This window comes from Oncorhynchus tshawytscha, linkage group LG29, assembly GCF_018296145.1.
Source record: "Oncorhynchus tshawytscha isolate Ot180627B linkage group LG29, Otsh_v2.0, whole genome shotgun sequence".
NCBI classification, from domain to species: domain Eukaryota; kingdom Metazoa; phylum Chordata; class Actinopteri; order Salmoniformes; family Salmonidae; genus Oncorhynchus; species Oncorhynchus tshawytscha.
The window spans coordinates 36,127,789-36,143,235 of record NC_056457.1 but is presented as its reverse complement, the minus strand read 5'-3'; the positions used below and the strand labels follow the sequence as shown (position 1 = coordinate 36,143,235).

The 15,447-nt window shown below is 43.7% G+C and overlaps 1 protein-coding gene and 1 long non-coding RNA gene across 2 annotated transcripts in view; one reads left to right on the top strand and one right to left on the bottom strand.

Moving 5' to 3' along the window:
• The window catches only part of LOC112237993 (junctophilin-1), a 106,852-nt gene extending 94,497 nt beyond the window's left edge, over window positions 1–12,355 (top strand). Inside the window, exons 5-7 of the mRNA XM_042308707.1 lie at window positions 10,865–11,625; window positions 11,736–11,832; window positions 11,986–12,355. Of these exons, the coding sequence (XP_042164641.1) occupies window positions 10,865–11,625; window positions 11,736–11,816 (842 nt within the window). The 3' untranslated portion in view covers window positions 11,817–11,832; window positions 11,986–12,355. The remainder of the gene's footprint in view (window positions 1–10,864; window positions 11,626–11,735; window positions 11,833–11,985) is intronic.
• LOC112237994 lies at window positions 167–12,560 on the bottom strand. Its single transcript, XR_002951532.2, has 3 exons — window positions 12,469–12,560; window positions 11,963–12,183; window positions 167–405 (listed from the first exon to the last, which is right to left on the bottom strand). It is a non-coding gene; the product is annotated as an uncharacterized LOC112237994 (long non-coding RNA).
• Between the last annotated feature and the right edge of the window lie 2,887 nt (window positions 12,561–15,447).

Here is a 15,447-nt window from a genome sequence, read left to right as displayed (position 1 = left end):
ATGGTTCTAATGTCAGTGGTGTTCTTATGAGGACCCTCCTAATATCAGTGCCCCCCCCCACCCCATACCCCCTCAAAAAGAGTGTAACAAAGGGAACTCTCAGTAATCCATGTGTGATAGAACCCTAAGCACAGGAGTAGGCTCTAATGAACGTGTAGGCTTTCTGTACATTGTAATTGTTTATTTTATTTTCCATTGTTTGCTGATCTTGTAATTGCACATGGTTGTGTAAACATCAGAACAGGCATTGAATGATAAACAGAATTTAACCCGGACCCATTTTTTTTTTTTTTTTACAATTTAATCCACATCCTCATTTTATGTCAGTATTATACAATTGCTGCTGGCTCAGCCTGTCCACGGTCTGCATCACACACCCCAGGAGTCCTCAAACCTGTAAGACACCTGAAACACAGAGGTAGGTTGGTGAATGGTCATGGCCATTTTGCTGTTCTCAGTTTAACCCAGAGAACTGAGGATCTGGCAGGGATTCTCTCTCTCTTTCTCTCTCTCTCTCTCTATGTCTCTCCCTCTCTCTCTCCCTCTCTCTCTCTCTCTCTCTCTCCCTCTCTCTCTCTCTATGTCTCTCTCTCTCTCTCTCTCCCTCTCTCTCTCTCTCTCTCTATGTCTCTCCCTCTCTCTCTCCCCCTCTCTCTCTCTCTATGTCTCTCCCTCTCTCTCTCTCCCTCTCTCTCTCCCTCTCTCTCTCTCCCTCTCTCTCCCTCTCTCTCTCTATGTCTCTCTCTCTCTCCCTCTCTCTCCCTCTCTCTCTCTATCTCTCCCTCTCTCTCCCTCTCTCTCTCTCTCTCTCTCTCTCTCTCTCTCCTCTCTCTCTCTATGTCTCTCTCTCTCTCCCTCTCTCTCCCTCTCTCTCTCTCTATCTCTCCCTCTCTCTCCCTCTCTCTCTCTCTCTCTCCCTCTCTCTCTCAGTACTAACTCTCCCTGTGTACATCAATGATTGGGTCAAACCACACATGATTGTCCACACTTGAAGTCCTGACATCCTCTACTCTACTTCAGCTAGATGGTGTTGACCTATCATGAACGGATGAAACTGGGGTCGATTTGCATGTTTGAGAGAGAGAGAGTTAGATAGAGAGAGAGAGACTGAGGAAAGAGGGAAAGAGGGAGGGGGAGAGAGAATCATCTCTTTCTCAGTTTTCTAAGCTTGTGTGAGTTATGATATTTTTTTTACACTGGTATAGACAGGCCTATCTTTACACTAGGATAGTTAAATTAATGTGCATTTTGTCCTGGACAAACCTCAGTGAGGCTGAATTGTTGTCATCTGACTCCTGACACACGTTGACACAAGAGGTGGAGTTGGTGAATAGTTAGTGAATAGACACCTTGTCTGTCTGGCATGGATCTATGTATAGTATAATTTCTATTAACTTGACAAGACATACAATGACATTCAAAACGCCACTCTCCACGGAGAGGAAGACATCTGTCTGACCACGGTTCCACTTCTGTGGCTAGTCATATCAGCCGGGTGTTAATCTGGGTAAACGAAGGGAAAATTGTAAAAAAAAAAAAAATGGGGATCTACAATAGTGCTTCTCACATTTGGTTCCTCTTGGATAGGACAGAAAGTTACTCTGCTAAACACAGAAGTTTCAAAAGTGAGGAAGGAATTAATTTCACTAGCTACAGACGTTACACACTGACTTATCAATCTCTCTACTTTGAAAGCAAGCTAACTAATTAAATAACATATAATAATGTTTTCTCTTTTCAACTGTACCTGAACTGTACTATGTACGTTTCTGATGTTACTTTGCAGCATTTTATATCATATTAGCCAGCAAGCACATCAAATCAAATTTCAAAGCACATTCCGTTTAACTGCTGGGCTCATTTCTTTATTTAACCTTTAGTTAACTATTTATTGCTGTACTATTACTGTATAGACACCGTACAGTTTGGGAGACAGCTTCACGTTTGGTAATGAAAGGTGGTGCAGTAATGTTAGTACTGGTAAAAAAAACACAAGTTAATTACTTCACTGTACAGTTAGCTAGCTACTGCTACAAGGTAGCTACTGCTACAAGCTAGCTACTGCTACAAGCTAGCTACTGCTACAAACTAGCTACTGCTACAAACTAGCTACTGCTACAAGGTAGCTACTGCTACAAGCTAGCTACTGCTACAAGCTAGCTACTGCTACAAGCTAGCTACTGCTACAAACTAGCTACTGCTACAAACTAGCTACTGCTACAAGCTAGCTACTGCTACAAACTAGCTACTGCTACAAACTAGCTACTGCTACAAACTAGCTACTGCTACAAGGTAGCTACTGCTACAAGCTAGCTACTGCTACAATTGCTTGCTACTGTAGTGCTGCCGTGCAAACCATGTCTCCAGAATCATGTGGGGCCTCTATAATCTTCAATATGATGTTCTTAAAACCTAGAATGAAAGAACATCCTTCATATCTGTGTGGGTTAATATAGTCAAAATGTTTGCCATGGGGTAAATTGAGCCAATGGTTGAGCCAAAGGCAAGTTGAGCAAATTCAAGGGGTTTTCTTCCCAGGCATAAATGCTGGGATATGAGGTAAGAAAAGGCCCTATGTTAAAGGTGTTTTTTTTAAAGTACAAAGTGTTTGTTATGTGTTAAGCCTGTGTTAAAATATGCTTAAAACGATTAGAATACAAAAAGCGATTGTGATTGTGTTGAATTTTGTTTGGGCTATAAAGATAGACGTGGTTCAATGTAATGTACACTGGTCACTTTAATAATATTTACATCCTGTTTTACCCACTTCATTTGTATATACTGTATTGTAGTCATGGCTCATCCTACATAAACAACTGTTATACACATATTTTCTATTCACATACTGTCTATACACACCATTCACAGTTTTATATAGAGCCATAGCTGAAAGGTGTCTCTCTCTCTCTCTCTCTCACTCTCTCTCTCTCTCTCTCTCTGTGTCTCTCTCTCTGTCTCTCTCTCTCTCTCTCTCTCTCTCTCTCTCTCTCTCTCTCTCTCTCTCTCTCTCTCTGTCTCTCTCTCTCTCTCTCTGTCCTCTCTCTCTCTCTCTCTCTCTCTCTCTCTCTCTCTGTCTCTCTCTCTCTCCCTCTGTGTCTCACTCTCTCTCTCTCTCTCTCTCTCTCTCTCTCTCTCTCTCTCTCTCTCTCTCTCTCTCTCTCTCTCTCTCTCTCTCTCTCTCTCTCTCTCTCTCTCTCTCTCTCTCTCTCTCTCTCTCTCTCTCTCTCTCTCTCTCTCTCTCTCTCTCTCTCTCTCTCTCTGTCTCTCTCTGTCTCTCTCTCTCTCTGTCTCTCTCTCTCCACTGCACATGAAGCGCGGCACTTTGTGGGGTTTATCTGTTTGCTTCCTGCTAACGTGTGTGTGTGTGTGTGTGTGTGACTAGCAATGACTGCATTTTATCTGGACACAACAGCAAGGTCTGCAAGGGAAGATGGTGTATTTCAAAGATATTGTAACTGTACCAGAAATTAGAACATTACTAGATGAATGAGCCACAGTATGAGTAAAAAAAAATTGCTTAACGTCAACAACAAAAAATCCCCCCACAAAATTGAACACACAGGGCAGTTATCACAAAACATATTGTTTTCCATGTTAAAGCCCAACTAGACAGTAGGCTTTAAAGGCCTGGGGAATGTTATTTATTTTTAAACAGAGAGGAAGAGGCGAACCTTACGCTACTTGGGTGAATTTGCGAGGCATGCAAGACAAGACATCGGAGATACAGATTAGCAAGATATTCTTTCTGCCTGACCCCTCCTCTCGCCCCCCACTGGCTCCCTGCTCTTGTTCTTCACCAGAGATCTGTATATAATGGAGAGATGCTCATGTCTGCGCCCCATCAGCGGGAGTCGTGGTCCCAAAAGCGGGAAGGCGGGCAACAAGCTTGAGTCCAAAATAACCCAGTGGGCTTTTTTGGACACATCTTGTCGAGAGTGAAACCTCTAGCTTTGCTCTAAATGATGCGAGTGTGTGTTCAGTCTTCGGCCTGTTGTGTTTAGAGTATCCTAGTCTTTTCAGTGATGATAGGCCCTGCTGCTTTACTGAAGTTGCGAGACATTGCAAGCCAAAACATTTTTAGATAGAGGCTTTTGATTGTCAATAGATAAGTGTAGTGCACAGCTCTGATACTGTCTGTCTAGTGCACAGCTCTGATACTGTCTGTCTAGTGCACAGCTCTGATACTGTCTGTCTAGTGCACAGCTCTGATACTGTCTGTCTAGTGCACAGCTCTGATACTGTCTGTCTAGTGCACAGCTCTGATACTGTCTGTCTAGTGCACAGCTCTGATACTGTCTGTCTAGTGCACAGCTCTGATACTGTCTGTCTAGTGCACAGCTCTGATACTGTCTGTCTAGTGCACAGCTCTGATACTGTCTGTCTAGTGCACAGCTCTGATACTGTCTGTCTAGTGCACAGCTCTGATACTGTCTGTCTAGTGCACAGCTCTGATACTGCCTGTCTAGTGCACAGCTCTGATACTGTCTGTCTAGTGCACAGCTCTGATACTGTCTGTCTAGTGCACAGCTCTGATACTGTCTGTCTAGTGCACAGCTCTGATACTGTCTGTCTAGTGCACAGCTCTGATACTGTGCTCCTCCCCTCTCGCTCCGTCCCTCGGAAGTATTAGGAGTCGATTCCTAGTGGAATCCAATCTTGACACTCAGAAATGGGAGTCGATATCCCGGGAGTCGATGTGCTAGGAGTCGAGGAATCAATTATTTTGGAGTCGACTCTTCACCACTGCGTCATGGTCGTTAACGTTGAGGTACAGTAATGGAAGTACAGGTGCTGAACCGTTTGCACCAGGAGGCCCAAACCCTTTCTGGCAGTGCAGCTGCACCAGGAGGCCCAAACCCTTTCTGGCAGTGCAGCTGCACCAGGAGGCCCAAACCCATTCTGGCAGTGCAGCTGCACCAGGAGGCCCAAACCCTTTCTGGCAGTGCTGCTGCACCGTGAGGCCCAAACCCTTTCTGGCAGTGCAACTGCACCGTGAGGCCCAAACCCTTTCTGGCAGTGCAGCTGCACCGTGAGGCCCAAACCCTTTCTGGCAGTGCAGCTGCACCGTGAGGCCCAAACCCTTTCTGGCATTGCAGCTGCACCGTGAGGCCCAAACCCTTTCTGGCAGTGCAGCTGCTCCGTGAGGCCCAAACCCTTTCTGGCAGTGCAGCTGCTCCGTGAGGCCCAAACCCTTTCTGGCAGTGCAGCTGCACCGTGAGGCCCAAACCCTTTCTGGCAGCAGTGCAGCTGCACCGTGAGGCCCAAACCCTTTCTGGCAGCAGTGCAGCTGCACCGTGAGGCCCAAACCCTTTCTGGCAGTGCAGCTGCACCGTGAGGCCCAAACCCTTTCTGGCAGCAGTGCAGCTGCACCGTGAGGCCCAAACCCTTTCTGGCAGTGCAGCTGCACCGTGAGGCCCAAACCCTTTCTGGCAGTGCAGCTGCACCGTGAGGCCCAAACCCTTTCTGGCAGTGCAGATGCACCGTGAGGCCCAAACCCTTTCTGGCAGTGCAGCTGCTCCGTGAGGCCCAAACCCTTTCTGGCAGTGCAGCTGCACCGTGAGGCCCAAACCCTTTCTGGCAGCAGTGCAGCTGCACCGTGAGGCCCAAACCCTTTCTGGCAGTGCAGCTGCACCGTGAGGCCCAAACCCTTTCTGGCAGCAGTGCAGCTGCACCGTGAGGCCCAAACCCTTTCTGGCAGTGCAGCTGCACCGTGAGGCCCAAACCCTTTCTGGTAGTGCAGCTGCACCGTGAGGCCCAAACTCTTTCTGGCAGTGCAGCTGCACCGTGAGGCCCAAACCCTTTCTGTCAGTGCATTGCATTGTGAATTCAAAAACATCACTTATCGTTTTAACAGAAAACGAAAAAAAAAAATATATATATATATATTTGTCACATCTATACTTGCGACCAGGGCCCATACCCCCAAACGTCTTAGAGTTTGAGTGCTGATCTAGCATCAGTATTGACTTTCTATATCATCATGGATAAGACTTTAAGGACAGATCCAGGTAGCCTAACGGTTAAGGGCATTGGGCCTAGTAATTCAAAAGATTGGTGGTTCAAATCCCTGAGCTGACAAGATGAATAAAAATAAAAAATCTGTCATTCTGCCCAGTTACTATCCCTGAAGAGTGAGTTCTCTCCTGGGTGTGGATGTCAATGAAGGCTCTTTGATTCAGAGTGTTAGACATATTTCAGTTGAATGCGTTCAGTTGTACAGCTGACTACGTATCCCCCCTCCTGAATATTTCTTATTTATGGAACTTTTATTTAACTAGTCAGTTTTCAGAACAAATTGTTACTTGACATAACAGAGCCACCTTCCCTGTTATCTGTCCTATACTAGTTGAATACATAACACACAGCCACCTTCCCTGTTATCTGTCCAATACATAACACAGCCACCTTCCCTGTTATCTGTCCAATACATAACACAGCCACCTTCCCTGTTATCTGTCCAATACATAACACAGCCATCTTCCCTGTTATCTGTCCAATACATAACACAGCCACCTTCCCTGTTATCTGTCCAATACATAACACAGCCATCTTCCCTGTTATCTGTCCAATACATAACACAGCCACCTTCCCTGTTATCTGTCTTCAATACATAACACAGCCATCTTCCCTGTTATCTGTCCAATACATAACACAGCCATCTTCCCTGTTATCTGTCCAATACATAACACAGCCACCTTCCCTGTTATCTGTCCAATACTAGTTGAATACATAACACAGCCATGTAACAACGGGGGATTATTCCACAGTCTCTATTAAGCAAAGCTGAAGTGTGTACCTTTTTTTGTGTTTCCGTAGCATATGAGAACAGAAAGGGTCTGTTGCATGCCCTCGTTATCTACAGAGTGATATAGGGGTCTTATAGATCCTTATTTCCAGGTGGTGTTCGTAATGTACGATATACTATTTTCTAGAGTCTCTACTTTTATCCAATGTAAAAAAATAAAAAAATAAAACACAAGTTCAAATTTAGCTACATAAGAACGAATCGAGGTGGTCAGTCACAGATAGCACCTTAACATCACAGTCACAGATAGCACCTTAACATCACAGTCACAGATAGCACCTTAACATCACAGTCACAGATAGCACCTTAACATCACAGTCACAGATAGCACCTTAACATCACAGTCACAGATAGCACCTTAACATCACAGTCACAGATAGCACCTTAACATCACAGTCACAGAAAGCACCTTAACATCACAGTCACAGATAGCACCTTAACATCACAGTCACAGATAGCACCTTAACATCACAGTCACAGATAGCACCTTAACATCACAGTCACAGATAGCACCTTAACATCACAGTCACAGATAGCACCTTAACATCACAGTCACAGATAGCACCTTAACATCACAGTCACAGATAGCACCTTAACATCACAGTCACAGATAGCACCTTAACATCACAGTCACAGATAGCACCTTAACATCACAGTCACAGATAGCACCTTAACATCACAGTCACAGATAGCACCTTAACATCACAGTCACAGATAGCACCTTAACATCACAGTCACAGATAGCACCTTAACATCACAGTCACAGATAGCACCTTAACATCACAGTCACAGATAGCACCTTAACATCACAGTCACAGATAGCACCTTAACATCACAGTCACAGATAGCACCTTAACATCACAGTCACAGATAGCACCTTAACATCACAGTCACAGATAGCACCTTAACATCACAGTCACAGATAGCACCTTAACATCACAGTCACAGATAGCACCTTAACATCACAGTCACAGATAGCACCTTAACATCACAGTCACAGATAGCACCTTAACATCACAGTCACAGATAGCACCTTAACATCACAGTCACAGATAGCACCTTAACATCACAGTCACAGATAGCACCTTAACATCACAGTCACAGATAGCACCTTAACATCACAGTCACAGATAGCACCTTAACATCACAGTCACAGATAGCACCTTAACATCACAGTCACAGATAGCACCTTAACATCACAGTCACAGATAGCACCTTAACATCACAGTCACAGATAGCACCTTAACATCACAGTCACAGATAGCACCTTAACATCACAGTCACAGATAGCACCTTAACATCACAGTCACAGATAGCACCTTAACATCACAGTCACAGATAGCACCTTAACATCACAGTCACAGATAGCACCTTAACATCACAGTCACAGATAGCACCTTAACATCACAGTCACAGATAGCACCTTAACATCACAGTCACAGATAGCACCTTAACATCACAGTCACAGATAGCACCTTAACATCACAGTCACAGATAGCACCTTAACATCACAGTCATAGCACCTTAACATCACAGTCACAGATAGCACCTTAACATCACAGTCACAGATAGCACCTTAACATCACAGTCACAGATAGCACCTTAACATCACAGTCACAGATAGCACCTTAACATCACAGTCACAGATAGCACCTTAACATCACAGTCACAGATAGCACCTTAACATCACAGTCACAGATAGCACCTTAACATCACAGTCACAGATAGCACCTTAACATCACAGTCACAGATAGCACCTTAACATCACAGTCACAGATAGCACCTTAACATCACAGTCACAGATAGCACCTTAACATCACAGTCACAGATAGCACCTTAACATCACAGTCACAGATAGCACCTTAACATCACAGTCACAGATAGCACCTTAACATCACAGTCACAGATAGCACCTTAACATCACAGTCACAGATAGCACCTTAACATCACAGTCACAGATAGCACCTTAACATCACAGTCACAGATAGCACCTTAACATCACAGTCACAGATAGCACCTTAACATCACAGTCACAGATAGCACCTTAACATCACAGTCACAGATAGCACCTTAACATCACAGTCACAGATAGCACCTTAACATCACAGTCACAGATAGCACCTTAACATCACAGTCACAGATAGCACCTTAACATCACAGTCACAGATAGCACCTTAACATCAATATTTGACAGTAGGTATGAGGTTATTTTCTGCTTCTGCTTATTTTGGAGCTAAACCTACCACCTCTTTGGCCAAAGAGCTCTATTTTCATGTCATCCAACAAATGTAAAACGCCTGGATTTTGCTAAAAAGAAAAAACAGCATTGGCACTTGGATTGGAGCCGGTGGTTTGGTCAGATGACGTGAAAATAGAGCTCTTAAGAAAGTAGTCAACTTTTTCCCACTGATCTTTGTCAATAATTCAGGGTTGCAATGTTGTTGAGAGCACCTCATTTTCAGTTCTCAAATGGCTTAAATAAAAGTACAATAAAAATTGTATACAAAGTTCAGATGTTCCAGAAGTCTTTTTTTTTTACAAAAAAAGCATTTTGATAAAATCCCAAAACGTTCAAATTCCTCCCCTGTTCTTGAAACAGGGCACATTTGATTCCACTGGTCCTGGGGCCCTTTATTTAACTCGGCAAGTCAATTAAGAACAAATTCTTATTTACAAAGATGGCCTACCCCAGCCAAACCCAGATGACAATTGTGCGCCACCCTATGGGACTCCCAATCATGGCCAGATGTGATGCAGCCTAGATTTGAACCGGAGACTGTAGTGACCTCTCTAGCACTGAGATGCAGTGCCTTAGACTGCTGCGCCACTCGGGAGCCCAAGGTTAAAGGTCAATGGCATCATGACCTTGAACCCAGTAAAGTGGCTGAAGTGGATCTTTCAGCAAGACAATAACCCCAAGCAAGCATAAAAAAAAAATATATATATATATATATATAAAGTGAATATAAATAAATGAATAAAATATTAAAAAATTATATATATATATATATATATATATATATATATATATATATATATATATATATATATATATATATATATATATATATATATATATATAAATAAAATTTAAATAAAAATAAATAAATGTACATTTTGCAATGGTCTTCTCAGTCTCCGGACTTGAACCCCATTGAAATCCTGTGGTTTTGAATTGAAGAGGGCAGTCCATAAATTCAGGTGAAGGATTTGAAAGATCGGGGAAGATTCTGTATGGAGGAATGGTCTCAGATCCCTCCCAATGTGTTCTCCAATCTCAGACAATTTTTTGAAAACGGCTCAGTGCAGTTATCCTCGCAAGGTGAGGTATTGAAACGTATTGAAAACAGAGGTATAATTTGGACTTGTATCAGTATAAAATCATATAATTTCCCCCAAAATTATATTTGCATTATTTATTTTATATTATTTTTTGTTGGGTCTGCTGCTGTAAATGCATGCCATGCCTCTGACATCTAGACAGGAGCAGTGGATAGCAGATAGCTGTGCTCTGTTCTGTTCTATTCTCCTAATCTGGGTTCTAGACAGGAGCAGTAGATAGCAGATAGCTGTGCTCTGTTCTGTTCACCCAATCTGGGTCACAGATCACATGATCTGGCACTTTGGGATAGATTTATAATCTCTCATGTCATCGTTGGCCGGTCAGAGAGCTTCTCTTTAATGGGATATTTGTGTATGGGGGTAGGAGCTGTGTGTATTTGTGTGTGTGGGAAGGGTGTGTGTGTGTGTGTGTGTGTGTGTGTGTGTGTGTGTGTGTGTGTGTGTGTGTGTGTGTGTGTGTGTGTGTGTGTGTGTGTGTGTGTGTGTGTGTGTGTGTGTGTTTTCACTACCCATATACAGATTAATGGCTAATGTGTGCTACTTGAAAAGCAATCCCTGTTACTGCAGCCACCCTAAAAATAGAGAATTCACTGCGTACATGTACTGTACACATGTTGATTACACATGACACATGACATATTACATGGGACATTATACATGTAAGAGTGTGTTAATTGCATAAACATGAGTTGTGTCTCTGTCTGTCTCCCCTTATAGGTCCTGACTATATCAAGCAGGCGTTCATGGATCCAGTGAAGATCCCCAAGGATCCTCCCGAAGAGAACGAGAAAGACAGCCCTCCCAGCACCGCCCAGACCCCCGGGCACACCCCTCCCAGCACCGCCCAGACCCCCGGGCCCACCCCTCCCCCCTCGCCCCACAGCAAGAAGAGACCGCACAGCAACAGCGTCTCCACCTCCGCCTCCCGCAAGATCAGCAAGGACGAATCATCACACAGTCGCAAGGTCAGCAAAGAGGAGAAGCCGGTCCGTAAGAGCAGCAAGGAGGAGCGGCTGAGCAGGAAGTTGAGTAAAGAGGAGAGGGTGTCCATCGCTGCCGAGCCGCCCACAGCTGCTGCTCCCTCTTCCCATGTAATACACCAGGCTTCAGCCAGACCCCCCAAGGCCCCGGAGCCCGGCCCCACCAACGTACCACCTCCCCAGGCTGCTGCTCTGCAGACGGGTCCTGTTAATGAAATGGGACAACTCCACTCCCAGTACCATAGCTACTACGTCAAAGCCCCCTCCAGGGGACCGCTGCCCCCGGAACCTGAGCCTGAGGAGGATGAGGAGCCCAGTCAACTGACACTGGCACGGATGGCCCCGCCACCCCCCAAGTCGTTCCGGAATTTCAGCCTCAAGCCGACGCCCACAGGTGAGCAGAGCAAACTCAGGAAGCAGGATTCGCTGAAACCAAAGAGCCTGGCAGAGACCAAGAAGGCCAGTATGGAGATGGCTGACGGGCAGGGTGAAGAGAATGTAAGTAGGAGTGCTGATCTAGGATCAGTTGTACCTTTTAATTCACAATTAGTAACACGACATGGACATGGGGGACCTTGATACTAACTCTTCTTGGTGTTGCCTTGCAGGCTCCTAACTCTATCCTGGTTGCTATGGTGATGCTGTTGAATATCGGCCTAGCCATCATATTTGTCCACTTCCTGACATGATGGTCCTGTGTCTCAGGTAACCTCTTCTTACAAAATAAAAACAGCCACACGACATGTTTGTTATGTTCCTAAAGAGCAGGCCATGATGTTGACCTCCTGTGTGTCATTTTATCCAATCAGTTCAGAACTAATCAATTAAACCCCACCTGAACTGTGTTTGACCCCTCAGTGATGCCGTGGCAACTGGTGCAGCGTCTCCAGCCTTTTAAAAATCACAATGGTGTCAGTCAGAATCGGAAGCGGCCACAGGAGCATGGAAATCAGCTTTGTGACACAGGAGAGAAACATGAGAGGCAGGAGAGAAGGACCCGCAGGCTGTCCAGGGCCGTCCACAGACCTGCCTGATCATAATACTCTCCTCTGGGTTCTGTTAAAGAACAAAATGATATGTCTGAGGGAGATAGGAAAAACAATACAACAGAAAAAGTCAACACACAACACACACACACACCACAGACACACACACACACACACACACACACACACACACACACACACACACACACACACCACACACATACACACACACACACACACAAGAAAATATGAAGTAATTGAAATACACATGTCTGCTGTCCCAAGCAGTGAGCTCTCTGCTCGTGCAAGGCCACTCCTTCTATTAAAATCAAATCACATTTTATTGGTCACTTACACATATTAGCAGATGTTATTGCTGGTGTAGCGAAATGCTTGTCCTGTCCTTCTGTCCTGTCCTGGCAGGAACACAGAGGGACTGACTGACTGACTAACTTTAACTGGGCCAATGTGGGGATGCACTTATAGATGACAGGAGCTAACAGCTGCCTTACTATTTTACCCTCTGACGTCTTCATGGGGAGATGTAAGCACGGCAAGGCCAGAGGACTGAGAGCTGCGCGTTCCAACGTTCCCACATTCTGAGTTCTGAGGTTCCAGTGTTCTGAGGTCCCAGTGTTCTGAGGTTCCAGTGTTCTGAGGTCCCAGTGTTCTGAGGTCCCAGTGTTCTGAGGTCCCAGTGTTCTGAGGTCCCAGTGTTCTGAGGTCCCAGTGTTCTGAGGTTCCAGAGTTCTGAGGTCCCAGTGTTCTGAGGTTCCAGTGTTCTGAGGTCCCAGTGTTCTGAGGTTCTAACCACCCCTTGCTGCAGGAAAGCGGATGCACCGAACGTTAGCTGTCAGTGCTAGCGCGGTCACACGGCAGTCTTACTCTGTTAATAAATAACCATTCATCACAGCTTCCTTTAGCTCCTCCCACCTTCACCCTTCACCTTCCCTGTGCATTTTTGTTGTTGTAGCTTTAGTTTTTTGTTTGTTTATGTTGGTTACCTGCAGTTATAGACTTGTAGTTGAAAGGAAGGAATATTAATACGGAGAGCCCTTTTTATTTTGGATTAATTATAACGATTTTATTTCATCATAATGAAAGAATTCTGTCCAAATTTTATTAAACATGCAATATGATTTATTTTTTTAAAGAAAGAATATATATTTTGCCAACAAAGGGTCTAGTCTATTAAGCATTTTGACTGTTTTAAAATATGTTTATTTTATTGTATCATACAACAGGAAAGACAAGCTTAATTTGACTAGATGGGGGGCAGATTGACAGTAGGATTTAAGGAACGAAGCCACACTGTGTAGCAAGCCGAAGCTTGCTCTATGTGACTGAAAGATGAAAAGTCTTATAAATTATGTCATTTATTAAATCAAAGGATTCAATTATTATTATTATTATTATTATTACACAATTGTGCATGGGATTTCGTTGACAAGTTACTTTAATTATCTTCTTTGCTTCCAATGTTAAAACCACTAAGCTGTGAAGAGGAGGAAAATCAGTTGGTTTAGTCAAATAAAAAAACACCTATTGTTATTGTGAGGTCCTAATCTCTGCTTGCATGTCAGTGAGACTGGAAAGGAAGCGTCCTTGAATTGATTCTCTCAAAAAAAAAGAATTGATTCTAGAATTTGATTGTATTGAATCTCAGAAGACACTTGGTATTGAATGTATTCGGGTTGAATTCAGGGGGGGGGGTGTGTGATAATATGTGATACCTGTGGTTATGTGGTTTAGGAGTGATTGCCTTTTAAAAAAAAGGATTGAACACTTCAACCTTTTTCTTTACCTCAGAAGAAGAAGATAATGAGGGGGGTGAAATAGACGGTCGATAAGAGATGAAGTCTGTGTCTTAATTGTTTTGTGTAGGAAGTCATCGGACTGTTGCAATCAAAGGGAGGCGAGTTATAAATGTGACACTACATTTTAACCAGTAGTAGTCTTTGTTGCAGGTAAAGCATGATTTAGTTTTTATTAAAAAAAAAATATATATATATATATATATATATAAACAAATGGAATACGTATATATTTAACAGTTTCTGTTATCCACTTCAAATAATTGTTATTTATGTGTTCATCATATGATTGATAAATATACTGAATGCACAAAACATTAAGAACACCTTCCTAATATTGAGTTGCGCCCCATTTTTCCCCTCAGAACAGCCTCGATTCGTAGGGTGTCGAAAGCGTTCCACAGGGATGCTGGTTCACTCCAATGCTTCCCACAGTTGTGACAAATTAGCTGGATGTCCTTTGGGTGGTGGACCATTCTTGATACACACAGGAAACTGTTGAGCATGAAAAACCCTGCTGCTTTGCAGTTCTTGACACAAACCAGCGCCTGACACCTACTATCATACCCCGTTCAAAGGCACTTAAATATTTTATCTTTTCCATTCACCCTCTGAATGGCACACATACACAATCCATGTCTCAGTTGTCTCTAGGCTTAAAATTCCTTCTTCAAGAGTCATGGAGAGAGAAGGTGTTCATAATGTTTTGTCCACTCAGTGTAGATATGTATTTGTCTAAGGTTTTTTGGTCCTTGTGAAAAAGGGCTTGAAAAGTGGCAAGATTGTGTTTATTGCAATTTAGTTTATAGGATACTACTAGTTTGCATGGTCTGTTGAAGAAACACAGTATAAAGCTCTGTACTTTGGGAGACTGCAAGCTTCTTCAGACATTGACTGATCTGTAGATTCTGATTGGTCCTACAGTGTTCATGCTGATTGGTCCTACAGTGTTCATTCAGATTGGTCCTACAGTGTTCATGCTGATTGGTTCTACAGTGTTCATGCTGATTGGTCCTACAGTGTTCATGCTGATTGGTTCTACAGTGTTCATGCTGATTGGTCCTACAGTGTTCATGCTGATTGGTCCTACAGTGTTCATGCTGATTGGTCCTACAGTGTTTATTCTGATTGGTCCTACAGTGTTCATGCTGATTGGTCCTACAGTGTTCATTCTGATTGGTCCTACAGTGTTCATTCTGATTGGTCCTGCAGTGTTCATGCTGATTGGTCCTACAGTGTTTATTCTGATTGGTCCTACAGTGTTCCTTCTGATTGGTCCTACAGTGTTCATTCTGATTGGTCCTACAGTGCTCATTCTGATTGGTCCTACAGTGTTCACTCTGATTGGTCCTACAGTGTTCGTTCTGATTGGTCCTACAGTGTTCATTCTGATTGGTCCTACAGTGTTCATGCTGATTGGTCCTACAGTGTTCATTCTGATTGGTCCTACAGTGTTCGTTCTGATTGGTCCTACAGTGTTTATTCTGATTGGTCCTACAGTGTTCCTTCTGATTGGTCCT